Here is a 20,480-nt window from a genome sequence, read left to right on the forward strand (position 1 = left end):
TAGCATGTTAGCTAACCCCAACCTTAACTCATAGCCTTAACCCCTAAGCCTAACCCCTAGCCTAGCTAACATTCAAGCGGTATAAAAATACTTTCAACTACTTTCAACTAACTTTTCCACCATTTTTACTTGAACCCCCCGCCCCAAACAGGTACTTGTATGGCACACGAGGACAGAGAAGCCTGTCCTGGTGAACGAGGGAAAGAAAGGATTTACGGACTCCAACGTGGAGATATAAAACTTATTTTGGATCACAGGTAATTTGAAAGTTATTGGGTCTGGGATTAATTAAGTTTGCAAAATTCCAGTACCTTTCCCAAAGTTCCCAGGTTTTGTAGATGTTACTGGAATTTTGCAACCCTATGTCTGAGTGCCAACCTGGCTCTCTGAACCCCTGTGAGCTTATTATTTCCACGAAAGGTTTTAATATTGTATTATTATTCATAGTATAAAGCTTTGCCGAATCTGTCTGAATTTGTATAACAGGGATGTTATGATTTCATCTCATAACTTGACAGAAGATCCTTACAAAAGATAGATTGTTTTATTAATGCGGTTTTGTCTTTAGTTTCTTCTCATTTGCCTAAACTATTCTCTCTGTGGTTGGTAGTAATGATGGAATAATTGTTGATTACATATTTTCTTTACACATCTCCTAAGCCCATATACCATTTTGTTATTGCAGGTTATATATGGCTGGGATTCCAAACGGACTGGCAAAAGACAAGCTCCGGGCAAGCAGGATCAGGGTGAAATGTATATTTACTGTAATACGACTGTAAAGGGAGTAAGACAGCCTTATTGTTTACTACAAGCAGTACACAGCTACGTATCAATACAGGCATAGAATATCAAAGCACAGATTCATGGAGGATGGTGATACTGTATCTAGCTAAGCGCTTTACTGATGCATCAATGGAAGACGCCCACAAGGAGCTTGCAACTTAAACAAAAGACTGTCGGCGGTTCAAACAACAGGATGGCTTCATACAGTGGTCAACAGGAAGCGGCCTTAACCCAGCTGACACAAACCAACATGATCGTAACCAGGCACTGGACCAAACTGAATCAATCAGAGGCCCCGAATAGCTTTTGTCTGTTGGTGATTAGGCTCCTTTTGTTGTGGAGCGGACTGTACTTGGGGTGCAGAACAGAGCTGGATAAAGTAGTTCTTGTCTGACTGGAGTCAGCATTGACTGACAGACTGATCTGGAAAGGACATGAACCCTTCCCACGTCCCATTGTAAAACACTGAGCTATTCAGACAGCTCTGCTCCCTCAAACCTATCACTAATTAGAACACGTCTCACACATACACGTCTGTACACAAACATCCGCACGCATATACGCACAGAGTAATCAGTGTAGGAACAATGATTTAGCATAACCCCCGTACTGTAATGCCAGCTTTTATTTGCTGTTGCATCTTTTACTGATCATATAACACTATATTAGCACTTTCAGGTCAGGGTCTGTTGTCTGTTACAGTTTCTCAATCACGTACAAGCATTTTTTTTAACAATCGATTTTCAAAACAAAGTTCACAAGACAGAACTCTGTGGCTTTTCGCAAAACAGTAAATGGTTGCCTTACCAAAATGTATTTGCCTTCTCAAATTATAAATACATTAAATCAAAACTAAAATTGTACATTCAAAATTGCTAATAAATTGATCAAAACAACACGACTGCCTGCAAAAAGATGAACACAAATATACTTATCTCGAGTCCAAGTAGACTCGAGAAAAAAATCCCAGTAGATCAATAGATTTTCCTTGCAGTTACTAAATCATGATGATCAAAATTGTAAGTTCAACTATCCAAAAGTGCAGAATTATGTGCAATTACTCTCCTTTTATGCATATTTCACCAAACAATTTCATACACATTAAATTAAATATATTCCTGATAAGAAACAAAATTAGCACATTGTGTGCAGGATTCATCGATATCATCACAATCCAATTCCATTCCATAGTCAATACATAACTATGAGCAAACCAGGCTTTGTAGACTCCATTGGTGCACAGAAACACAATCCAAAATAGAAATAAGGAAAGGTGAATACAATGGAAGAATACAACTGGTATGAATGTATAGGGAGGCCTCAAAGCAAAACCTCTATAACAATAGGGTCAGTATCTCCTGTAAAATCTAACACGAAACCCAAACCGGCTGCGTGCGTGCACCATCGTGCGCCATCGTGCATACATTTACTTTGTCCCCCCACACCAAACGCAATCACGACACGCAGGTTAAAATATCAAAACAAACTCTGAACCAATTATATAAATTTGGGGACAGGTTGAAAAGCATTAAACATTTATTGAAATTTTGCTAGTTAGCTTGCACTTGCTAGCTAATTTGTCCTACTTAGCTAGCTTGCTGTTGCTAGCTAATTTGTCCTGGGATATAAACATTGAGTTGTTATTTTACCTGAAATGCACAAGGTCCTCTACTCCGCCAATTAATCCACACATAAAATGGTCAACCGAATAGTTTCTAGTCATCTCTCCTTCTTCCAGGCTTTTTCTTCTCTTTATATTGCGATTGGCAACTTTCATAAATTAGGTGCATTACCGCCACTGACCTCGTTCGTCTTTCAGTCACCCACGTGGGCATAACCAATGAGGAGATGGCACGTGGGTACCTGCTTCTATAAACCAATGAGGAGATGGTAGAGGCAGGACTTGCAGCGCGATCTGCGTCAGAAATATAACTGATTTCTATTTTAGTCCTTGGCAACAAAGACGCTCATAGGCGCATGTGAGCAGTTTTTATTTTGCAACGCTCTCTCACGCGACGCGAGCGGTAAGATATGCAAGTCACCAGCAAAAAAATTATCAGAAGTTCTGTAAATGTATTTGAGCATTTGATCATTGATTTTCTGCTATAGTTTGTTTCAACACCGATTCAAAAATTCCTTGAATGCGATTGAGAAAAACACATTTTGGAGTGAAATACGCATCACATTTTTTCACCTCTCCAACAGACAATAGGTCATTTGCCAATGAAACTAGAGCTAGTCAATTAAATATGATTATTTCACAACACATACTACATCAGTCACAGGATAAATGCCTTCTCTTGATATGCCATTTTCTAACCAGTCTGGACCCCAAATGGCACTTAATGATTGTTGATCTGATATTCAAAAGTAAACGGAGGGAATGTCTGCTTTGTAAACAACCACTGCAATTACACAAATTTACCCCACATGTCAATGTCTCTTTCGGTTTCCTTGTTTGACATGGTTTATTGCGACTAATGGCTGATATTTACATTTTTGTTCAAACATAGCATTGGTTTCCCTTTTTCTAAAGTAAATCGTATACAGTCCTGGTCTCAGAGAAGACCAAATATTGAAGTGCAAACATACAGCACAGTAACTCATATTTGCCAATATGTTACATGATAAATATCACAACTAAAACTGACTGAGCCTGTCAATCAGTGGTCAGATGATACAGGTGTAATGTTTCATTTGGAAGTTTTTTTTTTTTTTTATGTATTTAACTAGGCAAGTCCTCTTTAGGATCTGCCCCTTTAAAAAAAATTGTTTAGCCTAAAATGACATACCTAAATCTAACTGCCTGGAGCTCAGGACCTAAAGCAAGGATATGCATATTCTTTATACCATTTGAAAGGAAACATTTGGAAGTTCGTGGAAATGTGAAAAGAATGTAGGAGAATATAACGTATTAGATTTGGTAAAAGATATATACAATACAAAGAAAAAAACATGTTCTTGTGTACTATCATCTAAGAAAGGCCATAATGTATTATTCCAGCTCAGGCACAGTTTAGATTTTGGGCAGTAGATGGCAGCAGTGTTTGTGCAAAGTTTTACACTCATCCAATTAACCATTGCATTTCTGTTCAAATGTGCCTAATTGGTTTATTAATCACTTTTCAAGTTCATAACTGTGCACTCTCCTCAAATAATAGCATGGTATTCTTTCACTAATAACTACTGTAAATTGGACAGTGCAGTTAGATTAACAAGAATGTAAGCTTTCTGCCAATATCAGATATGTCTATGTCCTGGGAAATGTTCTTGTTACTTACCTTGTGCTAATCGCATTAGCCTACGTTAGCTCAACTGTCCCGTGGGGGACCCAACGATCCTGTAGAGGTTTAAGAACAAACTCTTATTTACAATGACTCATACAACGGCCAAAGCCGGACAACACTGAGGCTCCTGAGTGGCGCAGCGGTCTAATGTACTGCATCTCTGGACTCGAGGTGTCACCACAGACACCCTGGTTTGATTCCAGGCTGTTTCCCAACCGTCTGTGATTGATAGTCCCATAAGGCAACACCCAATTGGCCTAGTGTTGTCCGGATTTGGCAGGTGTAGACAGTCATTGTAAATAAGAAATTGTTCTTAACTGACTTGCCTAGTTAAATAAAGGTTAAACAAAAAATAGTGTGCCACCCTATGGGACTCCCAATCACGGCTGGTTGTGATACAGCCTGGAATTGAACCAGGGTGTTTGTAGTGACGCCTCTAGCACTGCGAAGCAATGCACTGGACCGCTGCACCACTCCAGAATGCTTTCATTTACATCATGACACACACAGAAAGTGATGATTACAATGATTCTAGTTGAAAATATGTTTTGTTAGGCTGGGATATATAGTTCTAGTTCCTTGTTTCAATAAATAAACCCGTTTGCATGATATTTCATGTCAATAAAATGGAAATAAATATTCTACTCAAGATGGATGAGGTGAATTAGCCCCATAAAATGTTCAGCACTTTGGGGCCCAGAGAAAAACCAATGTGAAAATGCGATCCACTCATTATTACTGTCTATCAAAAGTACTTTTGCAAGTGGCTTTGGAATGCAGTCACTGATTGTCCACAGCCATGCCCAGATCAGGAGTCTCTTCAAACATCTTACAGTCAGCTTCCTGCTCCTCAAACACAATGAGCTGCATGATGATGATGAAGAAACAAATAAAGGTAACTAAAAGATAGAGACTAAGTAAACAACTTTGTGAAACTAAGACGTGTCATTAGCATGTATTAATGTAAAAAAAAAAAAAAAAAAATCTAGACCCCTTTTACTCCAAACATACACAGAGACATGTACAAAAGCTCTCCCTCGCCCTGCATTTGGCATATCTGATCATAATTCTATCCTCCTGATTCCTGCTTCAAGCAAAAACTAAAGCAGGAAGCACCAGTGACTCGCACCATAAAGAAGTGGTCAGATGAAGCAGATGCTAAGCTACAGGACTGTTTTGCAAGGACATACTGGAATATGTTCCAGGATTCTTCCGGTGGCATTGAGGAGTACACAACATCAGACACTGGCTTCATCAATAAGTTCATCGATGACGTCGTTTCCACAGTGACAGTACTTACATACCGCAACCAGAAGCCATGGATTACAGACAACATCCGCACTGAGCTAAAGGGTAGAGCGGCTGCTTTCAAGGAGCGGGACTCTAACCCGGAAGCTTATAAGAAAACCTGCTATGCTATGCCCTCCTGCTATGCCCTCCGACGAACCATCAAACAGGAAAAGCGTCAATACAGGACTAATATTGAATCGTACTACACCGGCTCCGACACTCGTCAGATATGGCAGGACTTGCAAACTATTACAGACTACAAAAGGGAAGCACAGCCGCGAGTTTTCCAGTGACAAGCATAACAGACGAGCTAAATAACTTATATGCTCTTTTCGAGGCAAGTAACACTGAAGCATGCATGAGAGCATCAGCTGTTCTGGACGACTGTGATCACGCTTTCCATAGCTGATGTGAGTAAGACCTATAAACAGGTCAACATTCACAAGGCCGCAGGGCCAGACGGATTACCAGGATGTGTACTGCGAGCAAGAGCCGACCAGTTTGCAAGTGCATTCACTGACATTTGCAACCTATCCCTGACTGAGTCTGTAATACCAACATGTTTGAAGCAGACCACCATAGTCCCTGTGCCGAAGAACACTAAGGTAACCTGCCTAAATAACTACCAACCAGTAGCTCTCACGTTTGTAGCCATGAAGTGCTTTGAAAGGCTGGTCATGGCTCATGTCAAAACCATCATCCCAGAAACCCTAGACCCACTCCAATTTGCATACCACCCCAACAGATCCACAGATGATGCAATCTCTATTCCACGCCCCACTGCCCTTTCCCACCTGGACAAAAGGAACACCTTTGTGAGAATGCTATTCATTGACTACAGCTCAGCGTTCAACACCATAGTGCCCTCGAAGATTATCACTAAGCTAAGGACCCTGGGACTAAACACCTCCCTCTGCAACTAGATCCTGGACTTCCTGACGGGCCGCCCCCCAGGCAGTAAGGGTAGGTAACAACACATCTGCCATGCTGATCCACAACATGGGGGCCCCTCAGGGGTGCGTGCTCAGTCCCTCCTGTACTCCCTGTTCACCCATGACTTCATCGCCAGAAACAACTCCAACACCAACATTAAGTTTGCCGACGACACAACAGTGGTAGACCAGATTACCGACAACGATGAGACAGCCTATAGGGAGGAGGTCAGAGACCTGGCCGTGTGGTGCCAGGACAACAACCTCTCCCTCAATGTGATCAAGACAAAGGAGATGATTGTTGACTACAGGAAATGGAGGACCGAGCACTCCCCGATTCTCATTGACGGGGCTGTAGTAGAGCAGGTTGAGAGCTTAAAGTTCCTTGGTGTCCACATCCCCAACAAACTATCATGGTCCAAACATGCCAAGACAGTCGTGAAGAGGGCACAACAATGCCTATTCCCCCTCAGGAGACTGAAAAGATTTGGCATGGGTCTCCAGATCCTCAAAAAGTTCTACAGCTGCACCGAGAGCATGACTGGTTGCATTACTGCCTGATATGGCAACTGCCCCAAGGCACTACAGAGGGTAGTGTGTACGGCCCAGTACATCACGGGGGTCAGGCTTTGTGCCATCCAGGATCTCTATACCTGACACTGTTAGAGGAAGGCCCTTAAAATTATCAAAGACTCCAGCCACCCTAGTCATAGACTGTTCTCTCTGCTAGCGCACAGCAAGCAGTACCGGAGTGCCAAGTCTAGGGTCAAAAGGCTTCTTAAGGTCTTGTAAGTAAGCATTTCACTGTAAGGTCTACACCGGTTGTTTTCTGCGCATGTGACAAATACAATTTTATTTGATAAGTCAAAGTAGAGGGATGGAGGAATTCCAGCTAGATGGGAAGACACTCACCCGCATTGCCATGATGACCCATGACCATTACCAAGGGAAATTGGGATATCAACTCAGACCTGGGCTGAACAGTAAGTACAGTTAATTTGTTCTCACAGTCTGGTATAAAAAGTTTAAAATACTTCTTGTTCATAAACATATTTTCCTATTGATCTGATATCTCTCCATTTTCTTCCTGCCTATTTCTCCTTACTCTCTCTCTCTCTCTCTGCTGATTGTTCAGATGCAGGATTGTCAGTATGTTTGTGTTTCTCCCTGATGAGGTCACTGCCATCTCCTCCACGGTGGAGGAGAGCCTGACGGCCGAGTTTGTTCAGCACCTCTCCAAGACACTTAAGCTTCTGAAGGTGTCCCTCAAACTGCCTTCCTAGAACTACTCCACCGACCTGATGCCTCTGCTCACTGGCCATGTGACATGATGAGGTTGGACCAAGGTGCAGAGAAGAGACCAGATGAGGAATCAGCAGTTAAGGATAAACATAATACTTTATTGAGAAAGGTAGCCACAGGATCACAGCACACTTGAAAAAAACAACAAACACTAATTCTCAACCTCTCTCAGGCATCAACAACACACACACACACACACACACACACACACACACACACACACACACACACACACACACACACACACACACACACACACACACACACACACACACACACACACACACACACACACACACACACATAGCACATAATTCAAGCTTCTGCCAAAGATAACAGAAAACACACCTCTTTTAACAGGGAAATCATATTGAGTAAATCGGACACACCTGAGTGTAGTTGATGTCTCTAGGACGGTCTCTGCCGCCCTCTGGCGACAGGTGAAACCATGACAGACCAGGGTGAGTACTCAATCATCCCACCTCATCATGTCTTTGAATTGTTGTATCCCTCTTCCACTACCCTTCTCTTCTCAAGTCTTAGGACCAATAAAACAAAAAACTTTAGGAGAAAAGTAAAATAACTATTATTTATTTATTTATTGTTGTGGACTATCTGGTCAATCTTCTACAGTATTTGATGGCAGGAGTGCTATCTCTCTTTCTGTGTTTTACATTTGAGTCACTTACAGTTTTTTTGGATTGCTTACACACTAAAATTAAAAGTAGTACACTATTAGCAAAACCTTACACTCAAGAAGCAAAACATCAGCCCATATTTGCACAACTATAAGCACATTGTCAACCTCACACTTGTTGCAAAACTCTACACACAGTGATTTGCAAAACACTAAACACACTTAACATACATTACACACAAAAATCTATCATGAAGTCACGTCCTTGCAATACCAAAGCACTGACTGGCAAATTACCACACCGTCCAAACAATTGGTTCAACACAGTATTCAGGTGTGCAAACACTCGTTTGCTTAATTGTAGACACACCAATCAGGTGTATAAGCACTATAAAAAGCAGCAGGTGAGTTCATCGGTCTTCAAGCACAATGGAAAGTGTCAGAGAAAGAGTAAGACGAGGAGGAGGAGGAAGAGGAGGACGACGACGACGACGAGGAGGACGAGGAGAATGAGGAGAATGAGGAGAATGAGGAGGACGACGAGGAGAACGAGGACGAGAACGAGGAGGAGGAGGAAGGGGAGGAAGAGGAAGACAAGAAGGTGCTCAAAGAGGACCGAATCTGACAAATGAGATCCACGCAACACTGGTTGACCACGTTGTCAACCACGGCCTGACGCTGAGGGAAATTGGACTGCGCGTACAGCCAAATCTAAGCCGATATGCAGTGGCAAGTGTGATGAGAACATTTCGACTGGAAAATAGGTATTGTAAAAATATCATCATATCAAAAACATCTGCACGGTTTCAGTAACTGCTTACAGTACTGTATTCTATGCACTATCAGCACTTCTGTTACCTTTTCCAGTGAAATTACTGTACTATTGTATACTGATTTTTTTCTACATAGGATTGAGGGTCAGGGACGACAAGGGGGAAGGCCTCCTATGTTCACAGAACAGCAAGAGAGGGAGATAGTAAACATGGTTTTGGCCAACAATGCTATAACACTCAAGCAGCTCCAAGCTAACATTGTCAATAACCACGCCATTTTCAACGATATCCATCAGGTCTCAACATCAACACTGGCACGCATCCTAAAAAAAAAACGTATTCAAATGAAGCAAATTTATCGAGTGCCTTTCGAGCGCAATTCCGAAAGGGTGAAACGACTGCGGCATGATTATGCAGAGGTATGTATTCACTTTAGCAGTGTGATCTTGCATACTGTCTCATAATATTTTACTGTACTGTAATATGTATACTAGATCTACACTGAACTACACAATTTTGCCTGACAATGTTTTTCTGAGAGTTTTATGAATGGATGGAGAGGAGATCCAGCATGAGTACATTTACGTAGATGAGGCTGGGTTCAACCTGACGAGAACACGAAGGAGGGGAAGAAGCATCAATGGCCACAGGGCTATAGTCAATGTCCCAGGGCAAAGTGGGGGTAATATAACACACTGTGCAGCCATTACACAGAATGGGGTCCTCCAAAGTCATGCCTATATGGGCCCTTACAACACAGCACTCATACTTACATTCTTGGACCAATTGCACAACATAACAGCAGAAAATCAAGTCGATCATATGCAATACATTGTTGTCTGGGACACTGTGTCTTTCCACCACTCTGCTCTGGTTCAGATCTGGTTACAGCAACATCCACATTTCACCGTCCTATATCTTCCACCATACTCTCCATTCCTCAACCCTATAGAAGATTTTTTCTCGGCATGGCGGTGGAAGGTATATGATCTCCGTTCCAGGCTGAGGTACCCCTCATCCAAGCCATGGAGGAGGGCTGTGACCAGATGGAGGTAGCTTCAATGCAAGGATGGATTCGTCATTCAAGACGTTTCTTTCCAAGGTGTCTTGCTAATGACAACATTGCCTGCGATGTTGATGAACTTCTCTGGCCAGATCCAGCTAGGCGAAGAGACAATGTCTAGTTATTTTTTATTTTATTTTTTTGAACTTACAATATGTAAAGTGACGTTTGGTTACAGTATTATGAATCTCCATGTCAACATTTTGGGCGTGTTGAGAAATAAATGAGTTTCTTCAGTCTGCAACATTGGTCTTTTGTAGTGTTTGGTGAATTTACATTATATTTGTACTTTGTTGATAGTAGCCTACTCTAATCATAGGGAAGTAGAAGTGCTAAAAGTGTTTTAGGTTTATCACAGCAGAGTGTAACTCGTGTCAACAGAGTATAGTAATGTGAAACGTGTGTGTTTCATATGGTAACAAAGTGTGGTTTTTAAAAAGAAGTGTATAGTTTTTACAAGAGTGTTGAATTTTGCAAAGGATCTGTGGTGTTTTGCTATTTGGGTGTGTGGTCGTGCTAATTGTGTGTAGTGTTTTGAAAACACGGGCCCTGTTTTGAAAATCATGCTTAAGCAATCAAAAAAAACTGTAACAGATGCTCTTATTCAGAGGACATACAGGAAAAATTAGAGTTAAGTGCCTTACTCAAGAGCACAATGTCAGATTTCTTTCACCTAGGCAGTTCTGGGGTTTGAACCAGGGACCTTTCGCTTACTAGCCCAACACTCTTAACCTCTATACTACCTGCCTCCCTTTATCTCTCTCGCTGTATCTCTGTAGCTCATTCTGTAGCTCTCTGTGTATCTCTCAACTTTAGAGTAAAGTAATTATTATACAAGGGAAGTCTAAGGGGTAAATATCAGAAGTGGGGGAGTAATCTCAGTTTCTAACAAGTACCTTCTGCCCGCTCCCTCTCTCCAGGTCTATCTTGATTGGTTACAGGACACAGACCTGATGAAGATCACCATTCAGGCAGCAAAGCTCAGCAGCCTTAATCACAAGGCACACACATACTCACAAACACATAAATAAACACACACACACATTCCAACAAGCACTTAAGAGGATCCAAAAAGGAAACAGACAATAAATATCATATGTATTACTATTATTAATCATATCAAATAAATCTAATGAATTTAAAAGAGTAATACTCTCTCTCTTCTTATCTATTTTCCTGCTTCCTTATCTTCTATGTGGTGTTGCAAAGACCTTTAGTAGTAAAGGGAATTTCAAGTCTTTTCAGTCTGCATTTTCAGACTCCGAAGAGCTCAGGTGGAGGGGAGCTCAGACTGACATTAAAAAGGTACTACATTTTTACAGTTAAATTACTTCTTATAAAACCCATATTAAATGGTGTGTGGGGGGAATCTCTGCCTGTGGCCTCCAAATCACTAAGTCCGCCCTTGCATAGACATTAGAACATTATCAACATCCCATTTCATTTGCATCTCAGAAATAATTAGCGTGCTTGCTGAAAGCCCCCCCCCCACAAAATAAAACATATTTCAATACCATAAATACTACCAAGACAAGCAAGTACAGACATTATTTTCAGGGAATGTCCTTTTCTGAAACAATGAATCAATTTACAATTCACCTAATCACTTGACTTCCCTGCTCCACTTCCATGATAACAAACATACAGTACCGTAGCAACAGATAGAAGCACATAGACAAATGCAGGTGTTCTAGTCAAAGTATCATAGTATGATATGACTGTATTTACTCATTGGTAGCGTTACGAAGGTTTCACTTGGATAGCCATACATAAACATTCTCTCCAGGGAAAAAGGGAATGTGTGGAAGGAACTTCCAAGGCGCCTGGTTGAGGCTGAAATAGATATTACCCAAGGCATAGTCAAAAATATATTAATGTCATGCTATGTAAGAAGTACATGCATACTATCAAAAGAGTGGGCCACCAACAGAAACGTACATTTACAAAAGTTACCGGAATCTTCTGTAATTTTGGTAATGAATATATGGCTTTCTATGGTAATTTAGACTTGAATAACTAAGAAAACACTTATTCATATTTACTGTATACTGAACAAAAATATAAATGCAACATGTAAAGTGTTGGTACCATGTTTTGTGAGCTGAAATTAAAAATCCCAGCAATGTTCCATGTGCACAAATTTGTTTATATCCCTTTTAATGAGCATTTCTCCTTTCACCTGACAGGTGTGGCATATCAAGAAGCTGATTAAACAGCATGATCATTACACAGATGCACCTTGTGCTGGGGATAACACAATCCCACAGATGTCAGAAGTTTTTACGGAGTGTGCAATTAGTGTGCTAACTGCAGGAATGTCCACCAGAGCTGTTGCCAGAAAATGCTAATTTCTCTACCATAAGCCGCCTCCAACGTCATTTTAGAGAATTTGGCAGTAAGTCTGTAGGGGATTTTATCTGTTCGAAGGGAAGAGAGACTGCAGAATCTTCAAACAACAAATTTATTATAAGATTTTCAAAAAGGAGCAACAGTGCATAGTTAAGGCCCAACTAACAGAGTTGGCTCTCAGCTTTTATAGAAAAGTCCAACCTCTTTGTCTATGTGGCTGTTAGCAGATGTGTGCAAACATGGATGGGGAACATAGTGTATAAAAGGCGTTTAGCTTGTCTGTGTATATTAAGATAGCTGACGTTGCCACCATTGTATGTTCCTTCATGCAAGTTTCCACACATAGGAGTTCCTACATATAGTACGAACGGGATGTCACATACTGTGGTCACACCCGGCTCTTACCTGTACAGCATAGTATATCTAATTGTGTAATTTTCCACAACATTTCCTCCCTTTTGAGACTAAGTCTTGACCTAATGGAAAATGACTTACAAGCATTTTCATCAAATAAGCATTAACATTATTTGGAAAGAGGGAAAAGAAAATACTTTCTTTCACTTAGCACATTACAATTGTAAATGACCTCCGTTGTCATTGAGTTTCAAACCTTCATATATTGCAATTCATTCTCCGAAGGGGGAAAGGAACATTTTAATTAAACATCAGTACATGCTTCATCACCACACACAAGGCAATCACTCCGTTGACACAGTCTACATTGCCATGGGAGCACTATTTACATGACCTGCATTGTGGACATGGCTTATGGACATGCTGCAACATTAACTCAGTGTTTTTACCTTGGTGTTATGGATTACCATCGTCTACATCAGACATGTAATAACACATAGGAAATAAATCAAGTAAATAGGGTTCTGGGGCGTCTCCTTCAGGGGTCAGTAATGGCATGGAATAGTGTCAATGGTTTTGCTTCACAATTTCTTAACACAAGTTATAATAAGTATTATTGCAAAAAAGATAACTAAGATAAATCAACCAATGAAATATTATAGCTCCCATAACACCAAACAATTACTGAACCCATCCAAACGGATTCCAATCGTTGTCTGATTGGTGTATATTTGCGAGATCACCGCTGAGCCCTTTCAAATGTTCCACTACAATAGTCTAGTTACCTTCACCCCGGGGTCTGAATATAAAGCAATGGTCACTTATCATTTGGCACCCTCTGCAGGAGATGTGGTGCTACTACTACAGCAAACTTCCTTTCCGGTGAGGTGACCTCCTGTATACAGGGATCTGTGGCTATTCTTTCAAGAATTGTACCTTCTTTAATAACAGACTACTCACTGAAAGTTGACAATATTGTCTGAAATGACAACACTGCCTCTGTTAGAATCTGCAACTAAGACCCTTATGCAAACATTCTGTCTCAAATAGATGCCCTGTATGTACAAATAAAACAGAAATGTCATCTTACTGTCAACTGCGTTTATTTTCCGCAAACATAACATGTGTAAATATTTGTATGAACATATCAAGATTCAACAACTGAGACATAAACTGAACAAGTTCCACAGACATGTGACTAACAGAAATTGAATAATGTGTCCCTGAACAAAGGGGAGGGGGGTCAAAAACAAAAGTAACAGTCAGTATCTGGTGTGGCCACCAGCTGTATTAAGTGCTGCAGTGCATCTCCTCCTCATGGACTGCACCAGAATTGCCCGTTCTTGCTGTGAGATGTTACCAAACTCTTCCACCAAGGCACCTGCAAATTCCCAGACATTTCTGGCAGGAATGGCCTTAGCCCTCACCCTCCGATCCAACGGGTCCCAGACATGTTCAATGGGATTGAGATCCGGGCTCTTCGCTGGCCATGGCAGATCACTGACATTCCTGTCTTGCAGGAAATCACGCACAGAACGAGCAGTATGTCTGGTGGCATTGTCATGCTGGAGGGTCATTTGAGGATGAGCCTTCAGGAAGGGTACCGCATGAGGGAGGATGTCGTCTTCCCTGTAACGCACAGCATTGAGATTGCCTGCAATGACAACAAGCTCAGTCCGATGATGCTGTGACACACCGTCCCAGACCATGATGGACCCTCCACCTCTCCAGAGTACAGGCCTCGGTGTAACGCTCTTTCCTTCTATGATAAATGTGAATCTGACCATCACCCCTGGTGAGACAAAACCGCGACTCGTCAGTGAATTGCACTTTTTGCCAGTCCTGTCTGGTCCAGCGACGGGGGGTTTGTGCCCATAGGCAACTTAGTTGCCGGTGATGTCTGGTGAGGACCTGCCTTACAACAGGCCTACAAGTCCTCAGTCCAGCCTCTCTCAGTCGATTGCGGACAGTCTGAGCACTGAGAATGAGGACTGGGAATATGCGTTCCTGATGTAACTCGGGCAGTTGTTGCTGCCATCCTGTACCTGTCCCGCAGGTGTGATGTTCGGATCCTGTGCAGGTGTTCAGCTGTCCATCCTGTCTCCCTGTAGCACTATCTTGGGCGTCTCGCAGTACGGACATTGCAATTTATTGCTGCCTTCTTGCAGCATGCTTAAAACACGTTCATGCAGATGATAAGGGACCCTGGGCATCTTTTTTTGTGTTTTTCAGAGAAGTAGAAAGGCCTCTTTAGTGTCCTAAGTTTTCATAACTGTGACCTTAATTTCCTACCGTCTGTAAGCTGTTAGTGTCTTAACGACCGTTCCACAGGTGCATGTTCATTAATTGTTTATGGTTAATTGAACAAGCATGTGTTTAAACCCTTTACAATGAAGATCTGTGAAGTTGTTTGGATTTTCACAAATTATCTTTGAAAGACAGGGTACTGAAAAATGGACGTTTCTTTTTTTTGCAGAGTTTACATTTGCACATAAATCATTCCATCTAATCAATAACACATTAGTCACTACTGCTTTTCCACTTATATAGCTATAAACATACTAAAACATGCTCAAGTCAATTGTACTGAATCACCCAGAAAGCCATATGTATTGATGCACTTTAACATTAGAATTCTGATAACATGTTAAGAGGCTCCTCTGTCCTCCACTCATTACCTGTATTAATGGCACCTGTTTGAACTTGTTATCAGTATAAAAGACAGCTGTCCACAACCTCGAACAGTCACACTCCATACTCCACTATGGCCAAGACCAAAGAGCTGTCAAAGGACACCAGAAACAAAATGGTAGACCTGCACCAGGCTGGGAAGACTGAATCTGCAATAGGTAAGTAGCTTGGTTTGAAGAAATCAACTGTGGGTGCAATTATTAGGAAATGGAAGACATACAAGACCACTGATAATCTCCCTCGATCTGGGGCTCCACGCAAGATCTCACCCCGTGGGGTCAATATGATCACAAGAACGGTGAGCAAAAATCCCAGAACCACACGTTAGTGAATGACTTGCAGGGCGCTGGGACAAAAGTAACAAACCCTACACACTACGCCGCCAGGGACTCAAATCCTGCAGTGCCAGACGTGTCCCCCTGCTTAAGCCAGTTCATGTCCAGGCCCATCTGAAGTTTGCTAGAGAGCATTTGGATGATCCAGAAGAAGATTGGGAGAATGTCATATGGTCAGATGAAACCAAAATATAACTTTTTGGTAAAAACTCAACTCGTCTTATTTGGAGGACAAAGAATGCTGAGTTGCATCAAAAGAACACCATACCTACTGTGAAGCATGGGGGTGGAAACATCATGCTTTGGGGCTGTTTTTCTGCAAAGGGACCAGGATGACTGATCCGTGTAAAGGAAAGAATGAATGGGGCCATGTTTCGTGAGATCTTGAGTGAAAACCTCCTTCCATCAGCAAGGGCATTGAAGATGAAACGTGGCTGGGTCTTTCAGCATGACAATGATCCCAAACACACTGCCCGGGCAATGAAGGAGTGAAGCATTTCAAGGTCCTGGAGTGGTCTATGAAGCATTTCAAGGTCCTGGAGTGGTCTAGCCAGTCTCCAGATCTCAACCCCATAGAAAATCTTTGGAGGGAGTTGAAAGTCCGTGTTGCCCAGCAACAGCCCCAAAACATCACTGCTCTAGAGGAGATCTGCATGGAGGAATGGGCCAAAATACCAGCAACAGTGTGAGAAAACCTTGTGAAGACTTACAGAAAAGGTTTGACCTCTGTCATTGCCAACAAAGGGTATTTAACAAAGTATTGAGATAAACTTTTGTTATTGACCAAATACTTATTTTCCACCATAATTTGCAAATAATATTTGTCATTGTTGAAGTGTACCTATGATGAAAATTACAGGCCTCTCTCATCTTTTTAAGTGGGAGAACTTGCACAATTGGTGGCTGACTAAATACTTTTTTGCCCCCCACTGTATATACAAAATACCAAAACGGTATTCTAACACCCCCCCCCCAAAAAACAAAATGGAGAAAAAAACATGAACAAAAAATATTTACATTTACAAAATAACACTTTCAATATTTGGAAGACCCTCAGTCCTCTACACAATATTGTGCTGCTGATGCTAGGTGCCATAGCAGTCTCTTTCTGCTGTAAAGCAGAGGGTCACCAAGCATGTGGTGCAGGTGATGGGGGACTTCATTTTGCAAAGAACACAGCGACGCCTCCATGCTGTGCCCTTTTGACCCTGAGGCACATCCATGCCTGCAGAAATACATTTGGGCAGACGAGGAGGAGTAGTAGAAAGGATCGGAGGACCAATGCACAGCGTGGTACGTGTTCATATTGCTTACTTTTAATAGAACCCTGAAAAGTACAAAATAACAACGTGAATAAATGAAACAAACGAAACAGTCCCGTGTGGAACAAACACTGACACAGAAAATAATCACCCACAACTCAAAAGTGAAACTATGCTACCTAAGTATGGTTCTCAATCAGGGACAACGAATGACAGCTGCCTCTGATTGAGAACCATACCAGGCCAAACACAGAAATCCCAAATCATAGAAAAAGGAACATAGACAACCCACCCAACTCACGCCCTGACCATACTAAAACAAAGACATAACAAAAGAACTAAGGTCAGAACGTGACACTGTGTCTGTGACGCTCGCTGTTTGGTGCGACGCAGACCCGGTGGCTAGCGTGATGAAACTGAGAAGACACTGTCTGTCCTTTTGAGTTTTGAAGCAGAGTCTTCACCTGACAAAGTCATGTTAAAATATGTCAGTTATCCCGTGAGAGCTTTTGTGCCTAACACATTAAGGTGTTTCAGATGCCAAACTTATGGTCATGTTGCAGCAGTGATTCCGAGATGTGAGAAGTATGCAGGAGGATATGGGACAAAGGAATGTGTAGGATCAGTGGAAAAAACTGTGTGTCAATTGTAGGGGGTGCCCATGTTGCTGGGGATCAGAAGTGCCCAGTGCAAGAGAGACAAGTTGAGGTTGCCAGGGTTAGAATATAACAGAAGGTGCTGTATACTGAGGCAGTGAAGAGAGCAGAGGATGATGGGTCAAGGGTGAGCAGTAGGCCAAGGCCACTACAGAGTAGAGGTCGACCTATTATGATTTTTCAACTCCAATACCGATTACTGGAGGACCAAAAGAAGCCGAAACCGATTAATCAGCCAATTTGTATACACATATTTATAATAATGACAATTACAACAATACTGAATGAACACTTATTTTAACTTAATATAATACATAAATAAAAATCTATTTAGTCTCAAATAAATAATGAAACATGTTCAATTAGGTTTAAATAATGCAAAAACACAGTGTTGGAGAAAAAAGTAAAAGAGCAATATGTGCCATGTAAAAAAGCTCATGTAAAAAAGCTCAGCTCAAGTTCCTTGCTCAGAACATGAGAACATATGAAAGCTGGTGGTTCCTTTAAACATCAGTCTTCAATATTCCCAGTTAAGAAGTTTTAGGTTGTAGTTATAGGAAAATATAGGACTATTTCTCGCTATACCATTTGTATTTCATATACAGTACATTTGACTATTGGATGTTCTTATAGGCACTATAGTATTGCCAGCTTAATCTCGGGTGTTGACAGGCTTGAAGTCATAAACAGCGCTGTGCTTCAAGCATTGCGAAGAGCTGCTGGCAAACCTCCCTCCTACACATTTTTTGTTTGAATGAATGCTTACGAGCCTGCTGCTGCCTACCACCGCTCAGTCAGACTGCTCTATCAAATATCAAATCATAGACTTATAATATAATCAACACACAGAAATACAAGCCTTCGTTCATTAATATGGTCAAATCCAGAAACTATCATTTCGAAAACAAAACGTTTATTCTTTCAATGAAATACGGAACTGTTACGTATTTTATCGAACAGGTGGCATCCATAAGACTAAAATTTGCTGTTACAATGCACAACCTTAAATGTTATGTTATAATTTTGTAAAGTTCTGGCAAATTAATTACGGTCTTTGTTAGGAAGAAATGGTCTTCACACAGTTTGCAACGAGCCAGGCGGCCCAAACTGCTGCATGTACTCTTACTCTGCTTAAACAGAATGCAAGAGAAGTGACACAATTTTCCTAGTTAATATTGCCTACTAACATGAATTTATTTTAACTAAATATGCAGGATTAAAAATATATACTTGTGTATTGATTTTAAGAAAACCATTGATGTTTATGGTTAGGTACGTTGGTGTAACGACAGTGCTTTTTTCGCAAATGCGCTTGTTAGATCATCACCCGTTTGGCGAAGTAGGCTGTGATTCTATGATAAATTACCAGGCACCGCATTGATTATTTGCAACGCAGGAGAAGCTAGTTAAACTAGTAATATCATCAACCATGTGTAGTTAACTAGTGATTATGTTAAGATTGATTGTTTTTTATGAGACAAGTTTAATGCTAGCTAGCAACTTACTTTGGCTCCTTGCTGCACTCACATAACAGGTGGTCAGCCTGCCACGCAGTCTCCACATGGAGTGCAATGTAATCGGCCATAATCGGCGTCCAAAAATGCCGATTACTGATTGTTATGAAAACTTGAAATCGGCCCTAATTAATCGGCAATCGGTCGACCTCTACTACAAAGTAATACAAATTTGTGCTTCAGTAAGTTTGGCTTCTTAGCATTCGTTGCCATGGTTAATAACTGTATTGCAGAAATGGAATGTAAATCCCAGAATATAGATGTTATGGTGGCAGCTGCAGAGAATTACTGGTGTAGAAGGTTTTACTGCAGAAGAGTTACAGGGTGTGTTGAACGAGAGTCCCGTTCTCCCAGGCCATCGGCCTGGCTAAGATAATTTAGGGTAAATTAAATAGCGGTATGTAAGTGTGTGGTTAGTTGGTGGTGCAATTGTTTTCCTTTCGCCCATCGTTTTTATGTTTGTATCACATAATGTAATGTGATCGACCACACATTTCCGCACAGTAGGTGGCGGCATGCACAAACAAAATGTGTGAATGCCATAATACCGAAGAAGAGATTTGGACAAGCAGGAAGGTTGCATTTGCTGTTGGATTGTAACTGCCGGTTAACTGGTATCCCTTGAGAGGGCAATAACAAGATGTATGTCAGGAGAAGTGCAGTATTATCATAAGGAGATGTGGTTAAATTTTCGGAGCCCGAGGTTTGCACCAAGGGTCAGGATCAAGATGTGTCTGTGACAGTAGGAGTAGAAAAATTTGAAAAATTTAACCCTTGCCTTTTGGCTGATCCATTTATGGTTTCAGGCTGGGTGAAAACAGATTTGGTGCTGTGGAATCCATGAAGGTAATCAGAAGTGGTCTTTTGATAATTGTGTGTTTCTGCTGGTCAGAGGGAGCAGGCACTCCACATTAAACGATTGGGGACAAGAGAGGTGAATTGTTTTGCTCTCAAGGAAAGGGTGCCATTGCAAGGAGTGATTACTGGGGTAGAGGTAAATGTAAACTGAAGGGGAAGATTCTGGGGGTTTGCGATGCTCGTAATTTGACGCGACCCAGACAGGGTGGCGTGAGTGGTGGAACAGAAGAGTTGTCTGTCCTTTTGAGTTTTGATATTCAGTCTTTGCCCAACGAAATGATGTTACGATATGTAAGTTATCCCGTATGAGCTTTTGTGCCGAATACATTACGTGGTTACAGGTGTCAACCTCATGTGCATGTGGCAGCTGCCACACATGTGTAGGAGGGAG

General features: G+C 41.5%; 1 protein-coding gene and 1 long non-coding RNA gene across 5 annotated transcripts in view; both read left to right on the forward strand.

Moving 5' to 3' along the window:
* LOC110537644 (galactosylgalactosylxylosylprotein 3-beta-glucuronosyltransferase 1) overlaps window positions 1-2,280 on the forward strand; it is a 50,425-nt gene extending 48,145 nt beyond the window's left edge. For all 4 annotated transcript variants that reach the window (XM_021623839.2, XM_021623844.2, XM_021623845.2 and 1 more), the window contains 2 exons: window positions 152-257; window positions 686-2,280. In XM_021623839.2, coding sequence (XP_021479514.1) covers window positions 152-238 — 87 coding nt within the window. In that variant the 3' untranslated portion in view covers window positions 239-257; window positions 686-2,280. The remainder of the gene's footprint in view (window positions 1-151; window positions 258-685) is intronic.
* A 4,807-nt stretch (window positions 2,281-7,087) lies between these two features.
* Window positions 7,088-11,510, forward strand: LOC110537645. The gene is made up of 3 exons (XR_002475664.2): window positions 7,088-7,278; window positions 7,431-8,058; window positions 10,991-11,510. It is a non-coding gene; the product is annotated as an uncharacterized LOC110537645 (long non-coding RNA).
* Window positions 11,511-20,480: the final 8,970 nt, after the last annotated feature.

The sequence above is a fragment of the Oncorhynchus mykiss genome, chromosome 12 (genome assembly GCF_013265735.2).
Source record: "Oncorhynchus mykiss isolate Arlee chromosome 12, USDA_OmykA_1.1, whole genome shotgun sequence".
NCBI classification, from domain to species: domain Eukaryota; kingdom Metazoa; phylum Chordata; class Actinopteri; order Salmoniformes; family Salmonidae; genus Oncorhynchus; species Oncorhynchus mykiss.